Raw genomic sequence first — 25,013 nt, 5'->3', positions numbered from 1 at the left:
TGAGTAATATTCCATTGTATATATGTGCCACATCTTCTTTATCCATTCATCTGTCGATGGACACTTAGGTGGCTTCCATGTCCTGGCTAATGTAAATAGAGCTGCAATGAACATTGTGGTATGTGACTCTTTTTGAATTATGGTTTTCTTAGGGTATATGCCCAGTAGTGGGATTGCTAGGTCATATGGTAGTTTTTAGTTTTTTAAGGAACCTCCATACTGTTCTCCATAGTGGCTGTATGAATTTACACTCCCACCAACAGTGCAAGAAGGTTCCCTTTTCTCCACACCCTCTCCAGCATTTATCGTTTCTAGATTTTTTGATGATGGCCATTCTGACTGGTGTGAGATGATATCTCATTGTAGTTTTGATTTGCATTTCTCTAATGATTAATGATGTTGAGCATTCTTTCATGTGTTTGTTGGCAATCTGTATATCTTCTTTGGAGAAACGTCTCTTTAGAGCTTCTGCCCATTTTTGGATTGGGTTGTTTTTTTGTTTTGTTTTGTTTTTTGCGATACACGGGACTCTCACTGTTGTGGCCTCTCCCGTTGCAGAGCACAGGCTCCGGACGCGCGGGCCCAGCCGCTCTGCGGCATGTGGGATCTTCCCGGACCAGGGCACGAACCCGCGTCCCCTGCATCGGCAGGCGGACTCTCAACCACTGTGCCACCAGGGGAGCCCGGGTTTTTTTTTTTTAATACTGAGCTGCATGAGCTGCTTGTATATTTTGGAGATTAATCCTTTGTCAGTTGCTTCATTTACAAATATTTTTTTCCCATTCTGAGGGTTGTCTTTTCGTCTTGCTTATGGTTTCCTTTGTTGTGCAAAAGCTTTGAAGTTTCATTAGGTCCCATTTGTTTATTTTGTTTTTATTTCCGTTTCTCTAGGAGGTGGGTCAAAAAGCATCTTGCTGTGATTTAGGTCATGGAGTGTTCTGCCTATGTTTTCCTCTAAGAGTTTTATAGTGTCTGGCCTTACATTTAGGTCTGTAATCCGTTTATTTTATTATTTGTGTGTATGGTGTTAGGGAGTGTTCTAATCTCACTCTTTTACATGTAGCTGTCCAGCTCTCCCAGCACCTCAGTGGTAGATTTACCGCGAGTTCTTGGAGGGACCAGATGCTGTTTTACTCATTTGTGTATTCCTAGTAGTTAGTTAGCACGGCACTGTGGGGAGCTGCCTGACAAACTTTTGTTAGATTCCAGGGTAGTTCTCTGAGAAGATGTAGGGGGACTCTGGCCTCTGCCTTAAAACGCTATTCAACTTGAGACGGGGCTTTCCTGAACCAAACCTTCGTGTGTCCCCCTTGTCATAGTTGGGAGATGACTCTTTGGACAATCTCCCCCTCCTCCCACCAAAGCAGTGGTTAACCTAGGAGTACTTTTTATTTCTGCCCTAATCTCAAATTTAAACCAAAAGCAGTCTCTCCCTGTCCCCACATACATGCACCTGAAAATAGGCCAAATGACTTTATTGAGTCATCTGCATACCGAGATTTCAACATTGGGCATAAATACCACCAACGAACCATTTCCACACCGGCAAGAGAAAACAAATACAATGACACAGCCCCAAATTGAAAACAAAGCAAAATTTATTGCATGTGAAAAGCAATCACATGGAAATTAAGGGTCAGGAACCATGAAAATACATATTTCGCATATTTTCTGTCCTGTTCCAGCGTAGGATCACTCACTCTTCGCTCTCATGGACCACCATCTGGGGAGAAAGTGGGCATCTTGAGTTCTGTCAGATGGCAGAGCCGCATTTCCGGCCACGCCCCCTCCCAGCGAGCATCTGGGGTTGCTTGCTTGTCTGTTTCAGCGGGACACGGGATATTCCTTGGATCGCAGGCGGATACACGAGTGCAGACGTGGCGGCAGTCACCCCACAGCCTGAGAGCCTGGTCCTCAGAATAGCCCAGGGATCTAGGAACCTACAGCTACAGTGGGCGCAGAGACGGCGGGCGGCCGGCAGAGGGCGCCCGAGCCCACGCAGGAACCGCTCGCTGCTTTTCAGGACGGTGTTCTACTGGGACTCACAGACCGGGGTTTAGCCGGGCTCTACGCCAGCTACGTGGCTTTGACCAGTTCTAAAGTCGAAGGTTCTCCAAGGTCCCGTCCATCACGGCGCGTTCCTCCCCGGGGGGGCCGCACCTCCCGCTGCATCGCCCTCCCCACCCAGTGCCGCAGGGCCACCTACTCGGCTGGAGGTGAAGTCTCTGGTCTTCGCGCGGAGCTTATTGACTTGAGATTCGGCAATATCGGCCCGTTCTTCAGCCTCCTCCAGCTCATGCTGAGCTTTCCGGAACTTGGTGAGATGAGCGTTGGCTTGTTCATCCTAAAAGCAAAGAGCCGGGGCGGGTACGATCAGCGAGCGCCTCTCTGGGGCTCGCAGGGGGAAACAGGCCAGGCGCTGTGCTGGGGTCCTGCGGACTTACAGCCTCCTCGGCCTGCCTCTTGTAGGACTTGACCTTCACTTGAAGTTTGTCCACCAGATCCTGTAATCTCACCACGTTCTTCCTGTCCTCTTCGCACTGAAAGAGAGAACATGGGACAGACTTAGCCAGGGGCCGGCAGGGATGCAAGAGGTCCCAGTTCTCTCTGGGGCTAAAGGATTTCTCCCTGTTTTCTGGAGAGAGGACCCGGGATGGTGTTCGCACTTCACAGAGGAAATGCCCGTGGGGTTTCTTTCCACTTGCCTGGTAAGTTAACTCCTTGACCCGCCGCTCATACTTCCTCAGGCCCTTGACAGACTCGGTGTTCTTCTTCTGCTCCCCTTCAAGCTCAAACTCCAGCTCTCGGATCTGGGGGAACGTGTGTAAATTAGTCTGGGGCTGGAGTACGAACGGGAGAGGCCAGAAAGCTCTGTGTAGGCTGGGGCCTGTCCTGCAAGTACCCGCGCCTCCAGCTTCTGGATCTGCTTCTTCCCGCCCTTCAGGGCCAGCTGCTCAGCCTCGTCCAGGCGGTGCTGCAGGTCCTTCACCGTCTGCTCCAGGTTCTTCTTCATCCGCTCCAGGTGGGCGCTGGTGTCCTGCTCCTTCTTCAGCTCCTCAGCCATCATGGCTGCCTGAAAAGCACATCATCCCACTCAGATGCAGACCAAGGTCAAGTGCTTGGAGCTGTTGAAATCTGGGTACCCGGAGGACCAGAGCCATGCTGATGACAAAGGACAATAGGTAACGGGATGACTGAGCCCACTGTTCCACCATGGGATCTGAGAAGAGCTGCACCAGGCGTGTAGCATAAACTAAGAAGTGAAACCTTCAAGGGCTGGATGGGAAATAGTTTCTTCCCTTTCTTAAACTGGCCTCCTTGGGACCTCCCTAGCTCCAAGGAGATTCCTTCTTTCCTTATCACCATTATCACCAACCCGTGACTTAGAGAATTCTGAGTTCATAACCTAGCATCACGGGTGTGGGGTAATGGGGCTAAGGGAAGGCCTCTAGGGAACTGGGGGTGCCTGAGCAAGCAGGGAGGAATCGTCACGAGGTTGTGCCCTCCATCGAGCAGCAGGTGGCGCTGTGGGGGCCAAGAGCCCAGAACCAAGGCCTCTGGAGCAGGAAGGCTGGGTGCCGGTGGGAGGGAAGCCAGCTTCCTGTAAGGTGACATTTGGTGGGATCCTGACGTCTGAGGGTCTCATTTTTATATTCGGAATCAGTCATACGTTGAAGGAAAGAAGAGCATACCTCTCCAAGGGCATAAGAAAGGAATATAATTCCTTCTGGTCTTTTTTTATCCACACTCCCTTATTTCTCATGTCCACTATTTAAACGTGTGGGAGGAGACATGCTGACTGTCCGGGGAGGTGGGGAGTGCTTCTGGAGCAGAACTCACACCACATGTGCCCTGGGAAGGCCCCACCCTGTCTAATGGGTTGGAGAGGAAGGGGGCTTGGATGAAATGCAATCCTGGCAGCCACGCAGGGCAGGGAGGAGCCTCACGTCCGTGATGGCCTTCTTCGCTTTCTCTTCAGCGCTCCTCGCGTCCCTGCTGGCATCCTCCACCTCGCTCTGGAGCTGCAGGAGGTCTGTCTCCAGCTTCTTCTTGGTGTGGATGAGACTGGTGTTCTGGGACGGGAGGAGGGGGTTTAGCCAGGCGCGCCCGAGCGCAGGGGCCCCGCCCCGCCCCCCTCCCCTCCCCCACCTGGGTGTGCAGGAGCTGGACGCGCTCGCTGGTGTCCAGGAGCTCCTGCTCCGCTGTCTTCCTGCTCCTCTCCGTCTGCTCCAGGGTGGCCCGCAGCTCCTCGATCTCGGCCTGCAGCAGGTTGGCTCTGCGCTCCACGATCGCCAGCTGCTCCTTCAGGTCCTCCTGGCCCCGGAGAGCATCATCCAGGTGGAGCTGGGTATCCTGGCCAGACAGTAACAGAAACGTCCGGCTGAAGTTGAGGCCTGAGGACCATGAGCCCAGGCGACAGCTGGCGTGTCTGAGAATGGGAGAGGTTTCCCACCGGGAGTGCGCAAACCTTCAGCTGCCCCTGGACGCTCCGGAGGTGTTTGAGGGTCTCTGCGGCCTGGCGGTTGGCGTGGCTCAGCTGGATCTCGATTTCGTTCAGGTCCCCCTCCATCTTCTTCTTGATCCTGATGGCCTCGTTCCGGCTCCGCACCTCGGCGTCCAGGGCGCTCTGCATCGTCTCTACTGCTCTCTGGTAGTTCCTCTTCAGCTGCTCGATCTCTTCGTCTTTCTCGGCCACCTTTCTATCGATTTCTGATTTCACTTGTGAGAGTTCCAGCTGGATTCGGAGGATCTTGGCCTCTTCATGCTCAAGAGCGGCCTTTGAAGAACAAGAACAAGACAGAAATGGTACCAGTGATGGGAGAGAGCCTGCTACGCTACTCTTTGGGGCAAAAAAACCTCCAATAGAATGTTTGTAATTCTAACTCTGCAATATTCAAAACTCTTTTTTAAAAAATCCCTAACTTACCTTCAGTGCAGAAATAAGATGTTTCATTGCACTTTGTTTTTATTATACTATCAAACAATAACATTTAAATCATCACATTTCTTAGGCGCTTAAGGCACTTTATAGATATTTTGAATTCATCTAAGATTTTTGTAAAATCTCATTTTTAGACCTATTTTAACATCATGATTTTCTCCAGTAAGTTCAAGATAATTCACAGGTATTCACAGGTATTAGTCCATGCAAGTTGATAGGAAAGGGGCCGGCGTTAGGACTGTGACTTTACAGACCCAGATCGGGGCCGCCTGGCCTCCCAAGCTGGAGCCCCACCATCATAGTCTCTGTTCCAGGCCAGTGCCTCGCCGGCGTTCTGCTCACCTCTGCTTCCTCGAGGGCCAGCTGGATATCAGCCTTTTCCAGCTCGATCTGCTTTCTTGATTTCTCCAGTTCATGGATGGTTTTACCGTTTTCGGCAATTTGTTCTGTGAGATCGGCTATCTCCTCTGCAAAGAAAGAGGTTTGGTTGCCTCGGAACGTTCTCCGTGCAGTTTTCCAGGCAGAGTAAGCACCAACCGAATGCTTTTAACTAGTTTATCATAGTTCTAAGGATGCTGTTTCCTAGAGATAAGATACTGTATATAGAGAGACTCAGAAACAATCCCTCGGATCTGAACACTCCGTGTGTGTGCAGTAACGGATTCTCGTGTAGGGGTTTGGGTCCTGCAGTCACGGACCTCCAGCCCCACGCTCTGGCAATAGCATGAAGCAGGATTTCAGACAAATTGCTTACGCTCTAAATTCTTATTTTCCCGTTTCACAGTTTCAAGTTGATCTAAGGCTTCTTCATAGGCATTTTTCAGTTTGAAGAGCTCAGTACTCAGGGAGCGGGATTCCTTCAGAGATGCCTCCAGCTCTGCCTGGCTCTCCTCACACTTGGTTTTCCATTCAGCGAGCACCTGCAGCACCGGGGAGGAAGGCGGCACCTCTGTTGACGAGCGCCTCTCGGCTAGTTTCTATCTAAGTACGCCCGCGAGGGGGAGCAGTCTGGGAGCTGGGGCCGCCTCTGCCATGTCGCTTGCCTAGCCCCTTGTTCCTGACTGCTGGCTAACCAAGATTTCCAGATCAGTCACTGGTCAGTAACAACTGCCCTCGATGAAAAGCAAGTGGATCCTTTGAGAAGGAATTAGCTGGGCCGAACTGCCCTTTCCCAATATGAAAACGGCCCTGTACTTCTAAGTATTTCATTAAAACTTTGTTTCAAAGCAACCTTACCTGTCATACTGAAGGGGACGCTGTCACAAAGCCTCGCAGTGGGACCCGAGTTGGATTCCCACATCAGCCCCCCAGACAGACCAGCCGTGTGGGGGTACAAAAACGCTCGGGACTGGACAGCACTGGAGGCGGTGGCTTGTTTCCACTGACAGTGTTTGAAAGGGACCCCCCCCCCCCGCATCCCACTCCCGTTCTGTTTCAGGGGCTTGCCTGAGGTCACACTGCTACTGGGGCAGTCAGGTACCACCAGGTACCCCTGTGTCACGGTGCTCAGCCGGCATGGAGCTCACCCCACACCTTGTCAAAGTTCCTCTGCTTCTTGTCCAGAGCGGCAGCCAGGGAGTTGGCTCTGTCCACATCGCCCATCAGGTCCTCCACCTCTGCTTGCAGCCTCTGCCTGGTCTTCTCCAGGGAAGCGCACTTAGCGTTCACCGCCTCAACCTGCTCCTCGGAATCCTGAAGGCGCTGAGCGAGCTTTTTCCTTGAAGAATGTGAAAGAGAAGCAGATGCTTTAAGTTTCAATCCTCCTGAACATCACTATTCACCAAGTTGGAATCACTAATTTATGTGATTCAAACGCCGATTTCCTTTCATAAGCCCAGGAGAACTTCCTGTCTGCTAAAAACCAGTGACCAATAACCTGCCTTTTCTCTAACCAAGGTCAAAGTCGTTTGTCTCAATGAAATGTGCTAACACCGGCTCCCTCTACTGGCAGAGAACTGCCTTAAAAGACATAGAAGGTGGGGAAACATTGTAACAAATTCACTCGCGAGTAGTTCTAAAGTCGGTGCCTTCTGTCACTTGATCATCTAGGAGTTCTATTTCTTCTGAAGACAGATAGGGTTGTGTACTTGGCCTCCTCCAGCTCCTCCGTGCGCTGGATGGCGTCCGTCTCGTATTTGGTCCTCCACTGGGCCACCTCACTGTTGGCCTTGGACAGCGCCCTCTGCATCTCAGCCTTGGCTTCCTGCTCCTCCTCATACTGTTCCCGCAGCAGGTCACAGTCGTGGCGGGAGGACTGCAGGGCGTGGGCCAGGGCGCTCTTGGCCTGCAAAAGTCAGGACAGAGGAGAGGCCCCAGTGGATGACCATTTTAGTGCCGTGTGCGTGATGCAATCCAAGTGTGCTCCCGCTGTCATCACCTATGAGTAGAGCTGCCTTTTGTTTCTGCAGGTGGTACTGGAAGGCTAGGTCGGGGAGCACTCCCTCTGCGGACGTACCTTGCTCTCTTCCTCCAACTGCCTCTTGAGCTCTTCTACTTGCTGGGTAAATGCTTGCTTGCTTCTGGAAAGCTGCGATACTATGCTCTCCTTTTCTTCCAGTTGACGACTCAGCTCACCTGCGTCCAGAAGGGAAATATTTTCACTTCATTCACTCACTCACCAGGTTCCTACTGTATGTAAGGCACTGTGCTGAGATCTGGGGAGAGAGTAAATTACAAGGTGTGGTCCTTTCTTGGGGGTGAAGGGATGTGTCCGTGAAGAGGAAACTGAAAGCACACCCTGGTGAGATACTGTTGTAAAATTCCAGAAGCGTGGAGTAACTTTTGTCCATAAAACTTAAGAAGAATTGTAAACCAAAACCTCACCACCTAAACACTCCCATCACCTTTCAGTGGCTGGCGCTTCCAGCAGCTTGCTGATTTATCACTGGGGGAAATACTGCATCTCTTCGCTGCGTTCCTTAGGACTTCTAGCTTCAGTAGTTTGAAGCTGGATTTTTGGGTGGCTACGGTGGTTCTGGTTTATATGCTTACGTAGAGGCAGGAGAAAAAGAAGGTGGGGGAGAGGCCTTCGGACTCCAGGGGTGAACTCCCAAGATCATGGCAGAAGTGGCCCCTGACCTTCTTTTTGTCACTGTCTCGGTCGAGCTGCTACAAAGGACTGGTTCACCTGTGATGATGGGCTGGAGGACCAGCGCGGGGGGAGCCACGTTTTCTAGGTGGAAGTCCCGGATAATGTTCCCCTGTATTTTTATCACACACCAAGAGCCTATACAAATTGGCCGTGTTTCTTTCTTTACTGTTTAAAATGCTCCATTGCAGACAACGAATCTGCATTAATGTGCAGCGAGAAGTAGAAAAGCCATGGGACTTGGTTCCTATCCCACTTCTGCCCTCTAGGTTCTTTTTGAGGCAGGGTTACATTAATTTTGAAAGCGCTTGAAGCAGGTGGTGTTTTGGGTCCCTCCTCATTCCAGTCCATGTCTCTCTCCTTCTTACTGAACTTTCAGTGCTCTCCTCCTTTGGGACATTCTAAATGGCGCTTTCGTGGGTTATTCTGATTGCCTCTCTCCTGAAAATCTGCTTCCCTAGAAATCCTCCCCCAAACAAACCCTGCCTTTCGTTCTGACCAGTTGCCCTCTGTGGGTGTCCAGGAGGCACCGCCCCCGCCGTTTCCCGGCGCTCACCGGCCTCCGTCTGCAGACGTGCCTTCTGTGCGGTCAGTTCGCTCAGGCTCCTCTGACATTCCTCGTTCTTGCCCCTGGCCTCGCTTAACTGATCCTCCAGAGTGCGGCAGATTTTCTCCAGATTCGCCTGCAGGGTTGAGAAGGGGGAGGAAGCTGAGTCAGCGATCAGGTGGGAAGGACGCAGGGTCCCCCTCACCTGAGGACGAGGCACCCCCCACCCCGCACCTTGGACTTGGACACGCTCTCCACGTTGCTGCCGAGGTCGTCGAGCTCCAGCTTGAACTCACTCTTCTCCTTCTCCAGCTTCTGCTTGACCCTCTGCAGGTTGTCAATCTGCTCCCCCAGCTCGGCCACACTGTCCGCGTGCTTCTTCCTCAGTGTGGCCGCCGTGGCCTCGTGCTGCAGGGTGGCCTCCTCCAGGTCCCGGCGCAGCTTCAGGAACTCGGCCTCCCGCTTCTTGTTGAGCTCTATCTGGGTGGATGTGACGCCGCCCGCCTCCTCCAGCCGCTCGCTGATCTCCTCCAGCTCCCGGGAGAGGTCCGAGCGCTGCTTCTCAGCTTTGGCGCGGGAGGCCCGCTCTGCCTCGATCTCCTCCTCCAGCTCCTCGATGCGGGCCTGTGAGGGCAGGCCGCCCCACGACACTCCTGACTTCCAGTGTTAACACCAGGCTAGTTTCCCCTCCCATTAGACAAACCGCTCTCGGACTGCTCCGCGAACGATACCAATGCTGCAAATTTCCTCTGACACGAGTTTTTCCTGCCTCGACACAGGCATTACCCCTGCAGCGGCCACCCAGGATATAGTCCATTCCAACTGCACGTGGACTTGAAATACTTCAATTGTGTGCTTTGTGAACAGTTACGGAAAAACTGTTCATCACTACTGTGTCAGCCTAGCAGAAAGGAGACCCACGGTCCTGCCCGCTTTGCTCTAATGACGTGCAATAGACACCCCCCACCCACTGTACGTGACCACGTGTGAAAGAAAAGTCCCAAACGCCTCCTACCTGTAGTTCTTTGATTTTCTTCTGAAACTGCAGGCCCAGAGTCTGCTCATCTTCTACTTTGCTTTGCAGCTGACTGTACTCGAAATCCTTCCTGTGAAGGGAAATGCAGAACGTGTGAAGACCAAATACCCGGGAATTGGAAAGCTGAACTCGGTGGTTTCGGGGCGCACTTCTTGAGCCTTTCATCCAGCTGTTGCTTGTCATTCTCCAGATCCAATATGGACTCGTGGGCAAGTTTCAGGTCTCCCTCAAGCTTCCTTTTGTTCCTTTCCAGGTCTACACGAAGCTTCTTTTCTTGTTCTAGGGAGTTTTCCAGCTGCAAAAGGCACCGTTTCCTTTTGAGAACAAATGCTTTGCACCAGAGGGTTCTCGGGGGCTCTTCCCACCCTGAGGCCCAGACCTCCCGACTAGCATCCTTTACTCACGTCATCCACCTGCTGTTCCAGTTTACTCTTGATTTTGCTCAAGGAATTGACTTTGTCTTCTTCAGCCTGGAGGTCATCCAGGGTCTGCTGGTGGGCCTCTTGGAGGGCTTTCTTCTCCCTGGTTAACTTTGCAATGGTTTCATCCAAACCAGCGAGTTCCTCAGTAAGGTTTTTAACCTAAGAAGAAGCCACAGGCAATTATAAGAAGAGATCAAGTCAGGTTTGCATTGACCACATCAAGCTGGAAGGGCCCACAGAGAGTGTACCACCTTGTTCTCTGTGGCATGTTTCTCCTTCTCAACCTTGGCCAGTGTCAGCTCAAGGTCATCTATGTCTTTCTTCAGTTCCGAACATTCGTCCTCCAGTTTCCTCTTCTTGGCCGTCAGCTCAGCATTGATCTCTTCCTCATCCTCAGCTCTCTCAGTCACCTCCTTGATCTTTGCCTCCAGCTGGAACTTGGCTTTGATCAGTTGATCACATCTTTCCTCTGCATCCAACAAGTTTTCACTTTCCTTAAAAAAAGAAAAAAATACATCATTTCCTTTAATGGTTAAAAGATTTGTGACATTCCAGTATTTTGTTATATATGAAGTCCTTTACGAAGAATTGCAACTAAAAAGCAAAACTCCCACCAGAAGTCATTTTCTTAAATAATCAAATCTAGAAGGAAAGTTTTAAAAAAATTCCTAAACACCTACAGCTTGTACTTGGAGCTGCAGGTCATTCTTCTCTTGTACTAGAGTCACCAGTTTTTCCTCCAATTCCTTCCTTTTGGCTTCTGACTTGGCGAGTTCATCTTTAGTTTTCTGGAACTCTTCCTTCATGGTGGCCATCTCCTTCTCAGTTTCTGCGCTCTTGAGAAGGGGCTTGATCTTGAAGAAGAGTTTCATCCAGGGCCAGTGCTTGACGTTCATGAAGGCTCGGATGTTGTACTGGATGCAGAAGATGGACTCCCTAAAAAACAAAACATCAGTGTTTTTCTAAGAGAGACTCCCCACTTCTCCCGAAGAGCTCAGGTCTGAGCACAGACCCCACTCGACCTTCTCTGCACCATCTTCTGGAATTCCACGCGCATGAGGAACCCTCTGCACACAGCTTGCGTCCGGGTGATCAGCTTGGCCAGGCGGTCATCCCGCATTTCCTCCAGGGTTCCCAGCAAGCCAGCCTTGAAGAACACCTTGAGGGGAGAAGGATGACTTGAGTCAGTTTTCCGGAGAAGTCTAACGGGGACCACCCGCCAACATCTGTCAGAGCTGATGCAGTACCTTGGTGTGTCCAAACTTGTACTGAGTGTGATCAATGTCGATGGATGCCAGCAGCTTTTCACACGCCTTCTTGCTGTCGATGAACTGCCCCTCAGGGATGGCGCTGGCATTCAGCACTCGGTATCTGCCGTTGTGGACACAGAAACATCGTAGACCATTAGCAAAGACGTGAACTTTGGAAACCAGTTCAGGTCTCTCTTCCAAGAGGCAAGAAGGCCAAGGTCCAGAGAGAGAAGGAAGCTTGCTCTTGGTCACAGGCCAGATAGTGGCCTAGAATCTAGGCCTACTGACTCTTAGGCCAGGTGTTTTTCTGACGTGTTGTATATCAGATAAGCTCCTGAGAAAATGTGGGAGAAACTGTATACCTTGGCCGAGTGGTAGGTTAATCATTCTACGTGGAGTCCATAGCTGTTCTTTTGAAACGGGTCTTTTCATACCACTATTCCTCCCTCTCAAGTTCCAGCATTTACACATCTTCTCAAGAAGCAAATAGAACATTTTTATCACACACCTTTGTTTAAAATCCCCATAGAGAATCCTGTTTGGGAACCCCTTCCTGCAGATGCGGATACCTTCCAGGACACCATTACAGCGCAGCTGGTGCAGGACAAGGCTGTGCTCCATGGCCCCTGAGAAGAGAAGCAACAAATATCAGCTTCACACAGAACCTCCTAAAACCTGAGTGCCACCTTCAGAGCCAGCGGGTGTCTTACCTGGAGTTTTGGTTTCGTTGGGAATTATACAGCGCACAAAGTGAGGGTGGGTTGTTCTTAAATTTGACATCAGCTTGTTCAGGTTTTCCTAAAAGAAAAGGATTAAGTTTGATAGTGAGCCTACTATAGGCTTTTACAGACACGGAGATATATTGTAACAAAAAAGTAAGGTATGTATTTTAAATTTATCATAAATTCTAAGGAATAAAGGTATTATTTAACTTTTTATTTTAATAATCTTTTGGCTAGAAGTGTAGGCAAATAACTGATATAACAGACTTTTGCTTCACAGTGAACCACCAGAGACTAACCAAGTACATAATGCCTCTGAAAGCAACTCAAGAGGAGTATCCAGCTCCACTGGGCACCGGACATGCTACTGCCTGTGTCCTTCAGGCAAGTCGGAAAGTCTGTACTGAGGACTTGCCTCCCAGGCCGGCCGGCACACGCAGCTGATGCCGTTTAAAGGGATAGTTCAGTTCTGGTCCTCCATTTATTAGACCTCATCTGTATATCATCATACTGCCACTCACCCTCCCTAAGTGACAGTAACCAGATTAAGGCCACATCACTGTTCTTGAGTGAGTCAAGTTTAGCATCTCTGCGTTGCTCGTTTTGAGATGACTTAAACCAATTACAAGCAAATAAATCTGTATCTTTCTTACCCTGAAAAGGGCAGAGACGGTCTGGAAGGAAGAGCCCTTTTTCTTGGCAGCTTTCTTTTTCCCACCGTCAGCTGAAAGAAAGAAAAGACGGCGTGTGCTGCTAGCAGACCTGCAGAGCCGCTCCAGCCCCGTGGGCTGGTGGAGTGAAAAAGTGCGGGTCCAAGGCACCCCGTGGAGTCTGTTACCGTCTGCCGTGGCGAAGGTGGCGTAGAGGTGTGCCAGGAGCCTGTTGGAGGACTTCTGGTACAGGCCGACCACCGTCTCGTTCAGGGGGTCCTTGTTCTTCTCCAGCCAGCCCGAGACGCTGTAGTCCACGGTGCCCGCATAGTGGATCAGCGAGAAGTGGGCCTCGGCCCTGCCCTTGACCGCCTTGGGCTTCTGGAAGTTGCTCGACTTGCCCAGGTGCTGGTCATACAGCTTGTTCTTGAAGGAGGTGTCTGTGGCCTTGGGGAACATGCACTCCTCTTCCAGGATGGAGAAGATGCCCATCGGCTGGAAGCAGACCACAGCACAAAGTTACAATTCTATATAAGCATTTTTCTTTGTCTATAGAATTAAACAAGGTGCAGTGAATAATTTAGTTCTCACAAAACATAGTTTCTAAAACTTGAAACGGACCTTCTCGATGAGCTCAATGCAGGCGGCCAGGTCCATCCCGAAGTCGATGAACTCCCACTCGATGCCCTCCTTCTTGTACTCCTCCTGCTCCAGCACGAACATGTGGTGGTTGAAGAACTGCTGCAGCTTCTCGTTGGTGAAGTTGATGCACAGCTGCTCCAGGCTGTTGTACTAACACCAAAACATAAGGTTCACATGAAAAGTTAGACTTCTTTCAAAACCAAACACGCATCAGCCTTCTTCCTCATGGTCTCGGGCTCTCGCCAGCTCGTTTATGCTTTCAGGAATGGGCACACTCTTGGGCTCAGCGGAGACCACACGTCCTTGGAGTCCTCTGATTTCCAGCTGGAAGATGCTTCTCCTGAGTCCACGGTCGGGGCCTCTCCTGGGCGCTGGCCACGGCCTGCCTTAGCTGTAGTTGGTCTTCTGTGTGCCTTACGTACTTCTCGTTGTCCTCTACAAACTACAAGCTCAACTTTTTTTCACCTGCAAGTCTTATACCTGGCAGACATCAAACATATGCTTCGATGAATGGCTACGTGCTTCTAACCCAGAGCCAGTAGGATATTTATGTAAAACATCGCATGGTTGGCTTATTGTCAACTTCTTCTCTGTTTCTGGCTCTCCCTATTGTCAGTAATTGCATTTGATTTTTTGTTTTCTTTTATCCATTTGAGGATGTCTTTAAAATTCCACTTGACACAAGCCTTCCTCTCTCTTAAAATAATACAAACCCTTCCACGTTCTCTTCTACCTGATCCACCCTCCGTCTCGTTTTCCTCCAAGATGTGATGCTGGATGACGTGTGGGCTGCCTTGACATCTTGCCTATAGGATCACGAAAACCAGCCCCCAGCACAAAGCCAAACGAGTATAACACAAACCTCAAAGATCTCAAAGCCCGCGATGTCCAGGACGCCAATGAAGTGCTGTCTGGGCAGTTTGGTGTCCAGCTGCTGGTTGATGCGGGTGACCATCCACAGGAACAGCTTCTCGTAGACGGACTTGGAGAGGGCGTTCACGGCATGGTGCACCTGTGCAGAGGGGCCGGCCGGTGAGTCTGGAGGCAGCGGCCGTCGGGTGCTGCGTCCTTTCCCAGCCTGCGGCAGCCACTTACCTGGTCCACAGTCTGGCCCTTGGTAACATACTCGTTCCCAACTTTCACTCTGGGGAAGCACAAAGCTTTCAGGAGGTCCGAAGAGTTCAGGCCCATCAGATAGGCTGTCTTGTCAGCCACTGGCAGGAAAAGAAGGCTGATTACAAGGGAAACCCCTGATGCTTGGCAAAGCGGAAGAACCACTCTGAAAGTCATCCGGATGTTTCCATGCTCGGCTCAGCCCATCTTCATGTGTTTACATTCCGTGTCTCTAAACTGCTTACCTGTGGCCGGTGGGAGCTGAGTCACTCAGAGAATATGATAGATTTTATGAAAAGGCGGCACTGGGTTCCAGAAAACCCTGGTCACTCCTTAACTGTATCTGAAGCAGGACCATTCTAGTGATTCAGCAGACGGGGCAGTAACCGTGCCTGTAGGCATCTGAGCCCTGAAGAGGTTCGCCTCTCTAGGCAGGAGGAGTAGTAAGCGCTTTCAAAAGAGGCCCTGAGGAGCTTCCCTGGTGGTGCAGTGGTTGAGAGTCCGCCTGCCGATGCAGGGGACTTGGGTTCATGCCCCGGTCCAGGAAGATCCCACATGCCGCGGAGTGGCTGGGCCTGTGCATTCGGAGCCTGTGCTCCGCAACGGGAGAGGCCACAACAGTGAGAGGCCCGTGTACCGCAAAAAAAAAAAAAAGAGGCCCCGAGCGACCTCAGCTGGACGCCCCCTGGCCCTGGCGCGCGGCCGCCGCGGTGACGTGGTACCTTCAGTGCCGTCTGGCTCTGCCTGCTCCTCCCGCTGCTTCTGCTTGAACTTCATGTTCCCGTAGTGCATCACGGCGCCTGTCAGCTTGTAGAGTCCACATTTCTCCTCCGGGGTGAAGCCCAGGATGTCAATGGCGCTCTGGCATCGGAGGACAGCACGTCAGCCGGTTGACCCCAGTGTTGGAGGAGCAGCCCCGCACCCACCCCTCCCCCCCGTCTGCTTACATCCGTAGCCAGCAGCTCCTCCGCATCGTCAATGCTGCCCACCAGGATCTCACCCTGGCTGATGAACGGGTAGTCATAAGGGTTGGTTGTAATAAGCAGCAGCTCTGCAACGATGACCATTTAAAGGAGGTCACATGGATGCAGAGAAAACATCCACTAGGGGCTTTCAGCTTGTGTCTTCAGCTGAGACTTTTGCTGCTGGGGCCCAGGCTGAGAGTAGAGTTAGAAATCTCTTAAACAGTCTCTCGATACTCAGGCTGTGGCTGAATATAAAGTCCAGGGAAGACTCTGCAGCCCGCCCAGGCCATGTAGGGTAAGAACCACAGAGAGAATATTGAAATTCTCTTGCTTTGCGTGCAAAGGGCGCAGATCCATGTCGGTGGGGAAAGGTTAATCGGGAAAACTGGCCAAGTGTGGGCCAGGACAGAGCCACGGGGAGGGAAGAACAGATCATTTGGTAGAATCAGTCTTTTCCAAAACCTGTTGAAAAGCTGCAGCCTATTTCCAGGCTTGGGCCCAGAAGGCTGAGCAGACACAGCCAGGGAGCAAAGAAGGGCACGAGGCCCCTGTTAGGTGCGGGACAAAGGGCAGGGTGGACATCCACCAGCTGGTTGTTCATCTGATTTTGCGTTGGCCTCACAGCATTTGGTGAAATGTTGGTTTCTGTGCTAGAACACAAGGGGGCGCTAGAGGACCACTACATGCTTGGTCATTCGGCCAGTTTCTATAAACCAGAGCTGAATAAACCATGTGCCTCAGCCTTTTACTGTCCATTGGATTGCGTTTTTCAAATTGGCACGTCACTGTCAAAACAGCCGCATCCCATTTCTAAAGCAAGCTTCCTCTGCTGGCTGCCGAGTCACCTGTGCATACACACAACTCTCTTTGGTCCACTCACCCAAAAGCCGAAATGCCTCAGACCAACCCCTCTGGGGACGTCCTCACCTATGAGCTCGGGCTTCTTGTTGGAAAGAATCTGGTAGAAGATGTGGTAGCTCCTCTCAGCCTTCAGCTGGAAGGTTACTCTTGATTTTTCCAGCAGATCTAGGAACACAAACACAGGACTGTTTTCCAAACTGCTCCCCTGATGTCCCGAGACATCATCTGATCCCAGGGATCTACTTACACGTTTCAATATCTGCAGAGGCCAGCTTGCCCGTGGTACCAAAATGGATTCGGATGAACTTGCCCTGTGGGGGAAGGGAGACCAGGTGTACCGTGACTCCAGGTGTTCCTACCCATCTCCTGGGTAATGTGAACGGGAACCTTATTCCCCAGTAATTTGAAGTGAAGCATGTCCTCCTCTCCCTCTCCTCTTTCCGGTTGGCTGCGTCTCCCTTCTCCATCCCCTTGTTCCACACTGCCTCCAAACGCCACTCCCCTACCCTCCCACCCCCAAGACGGTCAACAAAGTAAGAGAGATTGTGTTCAAGATGCGAATCACACCATATCACTTCCCTCTTAAAGGATCCCTCAGTAGCTTCCCGAATGAAACCCAAACCCCTTCTCCTGGCCTAGAGACTCCGAGGCTCCAGGTCCCTCCCTACCATCCCTCCCCACCTCCCCTCATGCTGCCTGCCTCGCTGCAGCCCCTCTGAGGTCCCTTGACCCCGCCAGTCCCCTGTCCTCATCCTGTGGATCTTGGGCTTCCCTGCCAGCCCTGTCTAAAGGAGACCTGGCTCACAGTTACACTACCACACGCCCTCTTTACTGCACTGTCTACCAAAGAATCCTTGTCCCAGACTGTCTTGTTGATTGGTTTCCTTCTTTCGCGGTCCACCCCCAGGACTGCAGCCTCTTGGAAGCAGGGCCCTCGCCTACTTGCGGGCCTCAGAGGAGCTCCCAGCTTGAGCCGGTGCAAACTCACAAAGCGGGACGAGTTGTCGTTCCTCACGGTCTTGGCGTTCCCGAAGGCCTCCAGCAGCGGGTTGGCGCTGATGATCTGGTCTTCCAGAGTCCCCTGGAGCAGGGGGTCGGGGCAGGAAGAGCCGCACGCGACAGTGAGCTCCGTGGCGCCTGCTGCCTTCGCTCCTGCAGCCCCGGGTCGCCAGACCCTCCCTGCCTTGCTTTCCAACCTGGGGCCCAGCCAAAGCATCAGCACGCCTCACGCTTGCCATTCTTAGATTTGGCTCAAGCTGGGTGTCTTGACCTAAACCTCCTCACTTAACCCTTCAGCTCCTTGATTCTCCAGGTAGCTAGGTCATCGGTGTTCATTTCATACTGTTATATTCGTTTTGAAAGGCAAGTAGACACTACAGTTCTCTCCAGTTGGTGTGTGTGATTCTGGTGTATGTGAGCTGCTCCCAAACTGACTTTTCTTAGTGGAGCCTTAGAAGCTTGTTTTCTAGGCAATCACAGGAGCTGGTCCTGTAACATCAACCACATGCTGGGTCGTCTAGGAGAACTGGCTGTCCTGCGAGACTTTAGATCCTGGCCTGCTCTCCCTTCCTTGTGGAGGTGGGGTGTCACCTCCCCGTGCCCCCTCGTTCTGAAGTTAAGACAAAGGTTGGCAGTGGAAGCAGAACAAGCCTTTCTCCTCTCCATACCCTCATTTTGGAGTCCTTCTTCTTGGCGAGGTCTCCAGTCGCTGCAATTGTTGCAAAGTACTGGATGACCCTTTTGGTGTTCACAGTCTTTCCTGCCCCGGATTCTCCGCTATTCAGAGCAGTCGAAAGAGAGAGAGACAGAGAAACAAGTTCCGTGAGTGTAAATTGGCCCCCTAAGATGTCACCCGAGCCACAGCAGACACACACCTCCCAACAAATGTGAGACCACTCGGAGAGGCAGGGGCCCCGGGGGAGACCGGCACGGCTGAGCGGGCTGGATGGGGAGCTCCAGCTTCCTGAGGCCTCACAGGCCTTCCTGCCCATCTCTCCCCAACGCCCAGCCCCACATAATTGCATCACAGACTTTGTTCTCGGTACTTTCTCATTAACAAAACAGAGCAAGTGGCATCTTCCTCTTCTGCACTGGGGACAAAGGGCCACAGCTATGAAAACACTCTACACCTTGGATACTTACGTGATCAGAATAGACTGGTTTTCACGATCTGCCAAAGGGAAAGATAAACTAGAGTTGAGAGCAATATAAAAAGAGCTTCCTCAACCTAAATGTCCATTGACAGAGGAATGGATAAAGAAGGTGTGGGGTGTGTGTGTGTGTATACACACACACACACACACTCTGGAATAGTACTCAGCCATACAAAAGAATGAAGTGTAATTTGCAGCAACACGGATGGACCTAGAGATTATCATACTAAGTGAGAAGTCAGAGAAAGACAAATGTCATATGATACCACCTATGTGTGATTATGTGATACAAATGAACTTATGTATAAAACAGAAACAGACTCACATAGGTAGAAAACAAACCTATGGTTACCAAAGGGGAAAGGGGGTGGGGGAGGGATAAATGAGGAGTTTGGGATTAGCAGATGCAAACGACTGTATATAAAATAAACAACAAGGTCCTACTGTATAGCACAGGGAGCTATATTCAGTATCCTATAATAAACCATAGTGGAAAAGAATCTGAAAAAGAATATATATATATATATATATATATATATATATATATATATATATATATATATATATATATATATATAACTGAATCACTTTGCTGTACACCAGAAACTAACACAACACTGTAAATCAACTATAGTCCAAGAAAAAAAATTGTAATAAAAAGAGCTTCCCAGTTTTCCGCCATGTCGCCAGCAGTCAGAGTTCACTGCACAGTTCACTTTCCCACTACCATCCTGTTTAGTCCTAGGTGGGAGCTTGAAGAGACTCCTCTTTGAGAATGAGGCCCAGAGAGGTTAAGCCCCCGCTTACAACCAGCCACGGGCTTCTCACTGTATTATGCTGAACCATATGAAATTGTCAGTCTTTGTTTTGGGCCCACAGAAATGTCAGTTTCGTATTCGGTAACCCATGCTTGCACTAAATCCAAACTTCTCACCAGGGCCTGCAAGCCCCTAAAATCTGTGGCCTCTTTCGTCTTTTTTAAGCACCTCTACCCTCCTGTCCTTTGTATGGAGGCTGCACACTGGACGGGGCGGGTGCAGGATCTCATGGCAGCTTCCCTGAGCCCTCCCCCCGCCTCCAGGCTTCCTCCTTGGAAACCTACCTGTGAGCATGAACTGATATGCATTGTCAGAGATGGAGAAGATGTGGGGCGGGGCCTCCTGGCGCTTTTTGCCCCGGTAGCCCTCCACCACCTCGGGGTTGTACACCGGCAGCCACTTGTAAGGGTTGACAGTGACACAGAAGAGGCCCGAGTAGGTCTGGGGGAGCGTAAAAAGTATATATGTATGTATACACGGGTGTGTGCCTGTACACATAAAACCTTCTTTTTGTTATTTCACTTTTCTTTACGAGAAACTTGTAAAGGAGGCAAGATACGACTTCTCTTTATAGGTGAGGCAGCTGAGACTCAAGAGGGTTGTAACGGACCTCCCACCGCTGGTGGGTGCCGGCGCCAGGACCCCAGCCTCGGACCCACCTCGCCTGCCCCCGCCCCTCCTTCCAGCTGCTCTCCTCCTGCCCCGTTCATCTCTCACCTTCTCATCCTGCATCACTCTTGTCGCTCTTTCTTCTTTTCATTCCCCCTCTTTTGCTGAGCAGCTCAGTCAGCACCAGTCCTTCTAGAGCCCATCCCACCACAAGCAGCTCAGCCCCACCCCACCCCATCAGAGGTCCCGGGAACCCAGCAAACGCGGGCACTGACGTAGATCATCCAGGAGGTGTAGCGGTCCTTGAGGTTGTACAGCACGGCCGGTTCATTCAGGTGCGTCAGCATGGCCATGTCCTCGATCCGGTCGAACTTGGGGGGGTTCATCGCGTACACGTCCTCTGGCTTCACCACCAGGGTCTGAAAGGGAAGAGGTACAGTGCACACCTGGGCTTCTCTGTGCGTTTTGCCCCTGCAGCTATCTGTCTCCCACGCCCAGATCAGAAGAAGCAGGTGCTGGAGAAAACGCCTGTTTGACAGGGAGGGAGACAGGGCTGGGGGCGGCTTGAAGTGGTGGTGATGGAATGGAATTTGTTTCTGTTACTTCGGCTTTTGTTTTTTTCCATCTCCGATGGGCCTGAGGTGAGGGAAGGATGCCAGAAATGAGAAGAGGGTCTCTGTGGGTGGGTGCGGGGATGACGCAGGCGCGGGTGCCAGCGGGAACCTCTCAGCTCCGTGATGCCGGCTGGGCCGAAACCCAGCTCCAGCAGCTCATGGGTTTCTGCTGTCTACTCAGGGAACACGGCAGGTCCACTGGTGTTCCTGAGGCAGGTACCGAAGAGGAGGCCGGTGGCCTTGGGTCAGCAGGCCGGTGCCCAGAGTCAGCCGGCCTTCTGAGCTCTCTGGAAGCAGCTGTCAAGCCCCCACCCTGCATCTTGCCCGTTCACCCCCTCTGGCCCTTGCTTGTGAAAGAGAACCAGCCCCGCTCCCTTTCTGGGGCGGGAGTGTTACAAGCCAGGAGGAGGAACCACGAGGCAGAGCGGTGGTTCCAGGCACTGGCAGGCGCCTTTGTGCTCCCCTCAAGAGAAGCCCCCTGCCCCAGTGCCCAGCGGGGCTGGAGGACCCTGGCATAGTGGGCGTGGAGCTCACCTTCCTCTCCCCTGCTCTGCCCTCACCTCCTTCCTGAGACCTCCTTTGAAGATGGTCATTTTCCCCACCCCGCCTCTGGGCAAGGCAGTGGAAAACCTGCCTTTAAGTAGAGATCCATTTAAACCACCCATGCCATCAGCCCTCCCTGTGAGGGTCTAGACGTCTTAGATTGTCATTCATCAGGTCTACCTTCCGTGTTTCCCTGTGGCTTCATAAGCCCGTTCTTAACTCCATCATCTGAAATGTACTGAGAGCTGCCCTCTGGAGCTCCAGTGCTTGCAAGCATCACAGGACAATTTCAGTGCCTTTTTCCTTCACATCCAACCCAATGACGCTATTTCCTTTACACTTCTCTTTTGGATACCACCCCCCCTGCCATTTTTTTTTTTTAACTTTTCTTAGAACATTTCCAGATTCTTCTGCTCTAGATTCCAGAGAGTAGTGAAGTCCAGAATTCCTCCCAGCATGCCCACAGTACCTGGGCCAGAATGTAGTGGGCTACACTGCTCATTGCCTTCATGATATGGGAAGGCTGCTATGTCACATTGAGCTTGTGGTCCACTAGGATCCTTTACTCGCTTTCCTTACTTCCTTAGATGGCTATTGCTAGAAGAACTAGGGGGAAACCTAGGCTACCAAAGGAGAGTGTTCTAACAGAGGTCCTCCTACTGTTGGACTCCCAACTCCACACCCCTGGGATGCACAGGGCTGGTCCCCTCTGACCTAGAGTGACACAAACATTAACAAAAGCACCCGAATATGGATTGTTTTGGCCAAACCACAACCAGGTGGTTCTCCCACCGTGCAACCTGAGGCCAGTGTTCACTCTGCTTCCTCCGAGGACACCTGGGACGCTAAGGCGGTGATGCCAGGTGAGGCATTCCGGTGCCAGAGCCACGTCTGGAGATGGCTGGGTATGGACCGGACGCACAGACTGGGCAGCCATGGGGAGCAGAGGCCTGGCCGGCCTGCAGAGGGTGTGGACGGGGCTTACCCTGTTGTCTTCGGTTTCCACCGTGACCTTCCCATCCTGGGTACTCTTAATTTTCCCCTTGGTGTATTCTTCCTTTGAGTCGACCACAAAGCAGTAGGTTTTGGCATCAAAAGGCTGGTTCTGAGCCTCGATCCTCTCCTTTTCTGACTTCCGGAGGAAGGGAGCGGCTATGCCGAACACTTCCATTTCGGTGCCGCTGCTCATGGTGTCGGCTGGAAGGCAAACCCACCAGGTGAGCCCTGCTGCCCCCAGGCTTCAGCCCTGCCCCGGAGGGAGCCCTTCAAGGCGGAGCCCCGGGAGCAAGGCTGCCCTCCATCGACCCCCAGGAAAATCAAATGCACACATATTTATTGAGCAGCTACTTTGTGCAAAGGGCACGGAGCGTATGCAATCCAAGCTCCCCCATTAGCCGGGGCTTGGACGGGCGAAGGGACCCTAGAGGCGGGTGCAGTTCTCAGGACTCACTTTCCTCTTCTGCAAAAACCCAGGTGTTGCTGAGGGAAGATTTAAAAATAAACACCATCAGAAATAAACGCCATTCTTCAAAGAGAGTGCGCTAAGTGGCAAATAGCTGAGGAATTTGGGGACCTTTCTGGCTCAAGGTGGCTACCTCCTCACAGGAGGAAACCGGCTTTTGCTTTCTTCGGTTCTGTTTTGAGAACAGAAGCAGCATCTGACATCAGCATCTACTCAGAGCATCTCCCCAGGTGCTGCCTCCTCTCCACTCCGCTCCAGCCTAACCTGTCCTGGTCTAAGCTCTACAGGGCTCTCACCCTCCAGGCCATCGGAGGTGGGAGGAACTGGTAGCCTAGAGACCTCTGAGCCAAGGGACCCGACCGGCTTCCTCACCTGAGGGTCACACCCACGGGAGATCAGCGGACAACAGCAGTCGTGGGAAATCAGACCTGCAATAAATACGCAGAAAGCAAGCTCAGGACACGGGAGTGTCTGGGTCGGTTCTGAATCGGGTCCTGATGAACTAACCAAATAAGGATAAAGGACTAATAACTTAAAAAGAGTCTTACCCCAGAGACAAGCTGGAGGAGCAGATGGGACGTGACCCACAGGTGAGCCACGAAGGTAGGAAAAGCCCCCAACCGCCCCAAACCTGGCTCCTACCAGCCCAGCACGGCACCCTCCTCAGTCTGCAGTGCCTCCCATTCAGAACTGGGCAGGAAGGACAGAATCCCTGTTATAAAGGCCAGTGGTTCCAAGCCGGGATCAGGCCCCCTGTCTTCGGTGAACAGGGAGAAATCTCAGATTGGCCGACGGACACCCGCCAGGCATGCAGCGCAGGTGGGGAAGGTGAGGGCAGGGTAGGCGGCGACCCCACTGGCCTCTGCACAGATCGGAGAGGCGAAGGGCAGGCCGTGGCCCACGGAGCGTCGAGGGGAGAGCGGGCCGGAGGACGGTGCTGCAGGCAGCGGGGTGGGCCTTTGGGCCCGAGGCCCAGCTCCGCCTCTAACTAACCTTACCAAAGCCAGACAGGCCCGCACCAGGTGGCGTCCTCCAAGCCGCACTTGGAAAAGAGCCAGCGAGGGGCGCTGCGACTCTCCTCCACCCACAGAGCAGCTACAGAGGGGCTGCTGCCCGCGGACTTTTATACCCCCCGCTAACGCCACCGCTCATTCCTTCTCTATATTTGGAAAGAGAATGACCGACACCACAAGCTGAGGACCAGCTCCTTCCTCACTTTTTTTTTTGTCGTTGCCAAGGGAGAGGTATATATAGAAATGAGCGGGATCCACAACCATTTTCCCATTGGGGAAAGCTGGAGGTTTGAGATGCCTTCCTTTGAACTTGGGCCCGGGGTGTCCTCACTCAGTGTGATGGGACAGCCTCGCTGGGGCTCCTGCCTAACTCCATCCTGCGGGCGCCACGGGCTCAGACATCAGTGTGCAGCCCTGGGCAGCAGGTACTTAGAAATCTTGTCCTGTGGGAAAAGAGAGGAAGCCAAGGACAAAACTATTAAAATCCTCTTGGAGTTTTGAGCAAGACTTTTGTCACAACACAGGGTGGTGTGATTGTAAAACTCAGCCAGAAACAACAACAACAACGATCCTCTTCCTCCTCCTCCTTTCACTGTGTAACTTTCTATCTCATTAGTATCATTATTAACTGAATCCTTTCTTAAGTGCCAGTAACACCAACAAGTAAATTAATGATGGGGGAGCTACCCGGCCAGACAGTATCCACAGCAACAGCTGCTTTAAGGACCTGTTGTTATTGAGATATACTATGGATTAGGAAAGACCAGCTGCTGGCCTGGGTGGGGGGTAGGGAGAAGGCATGGCCTGCAGAGAAACGGGGGGTGACTGGGGGGGCTGTCTAACAAGTCTGGTTGTTTCTAAGTCAGGGTTGGAAAAATGAAGCTTCCGGAGAAGAATGAAGCTTCTTCCCCTTCTACTTTATGTCTGTTTGTTTTTTCCCTATTTTTCCTGACAAATCTTTGGGAGGGTGGCCAGCAGGCACCCTCGTTAATTGGTCATTAATTTTAAAGAGTGTCAGCAGTTCCCACTTGAGAATAAAAGCTGCCCCTCCCAACGCACCCACACCAGGCGTGGATACGGAGACCACTCGAAGAGGTGTGGGTAGGGCAGGGGGAGCAGGACTGTGGTCCCCAAGGTGCAGGGACATTAAGCACCCACTGTATGCTGGCCCCAATGCAGAGCGCTTCAAGGAGGTACACAAGAAACGGAAGATGCAGCCTTTACCCTTAATGGTTTGTAGGATAAACGGTGACTCAATCGTTTTGACATTTAGGGGACTTTAGATCAAAGCGCACATTTATGAAGTGCCTGCTCTGTGAAGGCCAGAAAGGTGAGTGGCCACCAGCGGGGGAGTCAGGAAGTACGGAGCCCGCTCGCTTGCCCCCGCAGCCTGCTGTGGGCTTGCTGCCTGTCACACCCCCCCAGGCCACCTCCTTGCTCCAGCTGGGACTGAAACCCCCGTCCCTAGAGCCCCTCCCCATCCAAGAAGAGAGCCCGACCCTCCTAAAGGGTGCATGCGTGCTCTGAAGGGGAGCGGTCTGCCTGAGGTCCTGTCCTGCCTGC

The 25,013-nt window shown here is 52.0% G+C and overlaps 1 protein-coding gene across 1 annotated transcript; it reads right to left on the bottom strand.

Moving 5' to 3' along the window:
* Positions 1–1,075: 1,075 nt before the first annotated feature.
* Positions 1,076–22,167, bottom strand: LOC309838815 (myosin-3). The gene is made up of 39 exons (XM_082680150.1): positions 21,961–22,167; positions 20,094–20,237; positions 19,494–19,650; positions 18,381–18,408; positions 17,906–18,014; positions 17,227–17,319; positions 16,486–16,549; positions 16,305–16,403; positions 15,360–15,463; positions 15,135–15,273; positions 14,395–14,513; positions 14,162–14,311; positions 13,279–13,449; positions 12,846–13,152; positions 12,661–12,731; positions 11,996–12,083; positions 11,794–11,911; positions 11,283–11,406; positions 11,058–11,194; positions 10,716–10,971; positions 10,287–10,529; positions 10,018–10,194; positions 9,763–9,908; positions 9,593–9,683; positions 8,812–9,201; positions 8,587–8,713; positions 7,398–7,516; positions 7,030–7,226; positions 6,476–6,659; positions 5,697–5,862; positions 5,285–5,409; positions 4,469–4,777; positions 4,150–4,353; positions 3,948–4,073; positions 2,903–3,073; positions 2,706–2,810; positions 2,445–2,540; positions 2,207–2,344; positions 1,076–1,723 (listed from the first exon to the last, which is right to left on the bottom strand). The coding sequence occupies exons 1-39, from the start codon at positions 22,162–22,164 to the stop codon at positions 1,697–1,699; spliced, it is 5,823 nt and encodes a 1,940-aa protein (XP_082536276.1). The 5' UTR covers positions 22,165–22,167; the 3' UTR covers positions 1,076–1,696.
* Between the last annotated feature and the right edge of the window lie 2,846 nt (positions 22,168–25,013).

The sequence above is a fragment of the Grampus griseus genome, assembly GCF_964374135.1.
Source record: "Grampus griseus genome assembly, chromosome: 20".
NCBI classification, from domain to species: domain Eukaryota; kingdom Metazoa; phylum Chordata; class Mammalia; order Artiodactyla; family Delphinidae; genus Grampus; species Grampus griseus.
Note: the sequence above shows the minus strand (reverse complement) of the source record. Positions and strands in the feature narration are given on the sequence as shown.

What these genes read in the sequence shown, in the direction of transcription:
- LOC309838815 (XM_082680150.1), bottom strand. Translation starts at nt 22,164, where the DNA reads ATGAGCAGCGGCACCGAAATGGAAGTGTTCGGCATAGCCGCTCCCTTC. An exon ending in CAGAAGATGGTGCAGAGAAG is followed by an intron (nt 10,972 to 11,057) that starts GTCGAGTGGGGT and finishes TTTGTTTTTTAG; the next exon opens with GGAGTCCATCTTCTGCATCC. An exon ending in AGAGGCAGGCCGAGGAGGCT is followed by an intron (nt 2,345 to 2,444) that starts GTAAGTCCGCAG and finishes CTTTGCTTTTAG; the next exon opens with GATGAACAAGCCAACGCTCA.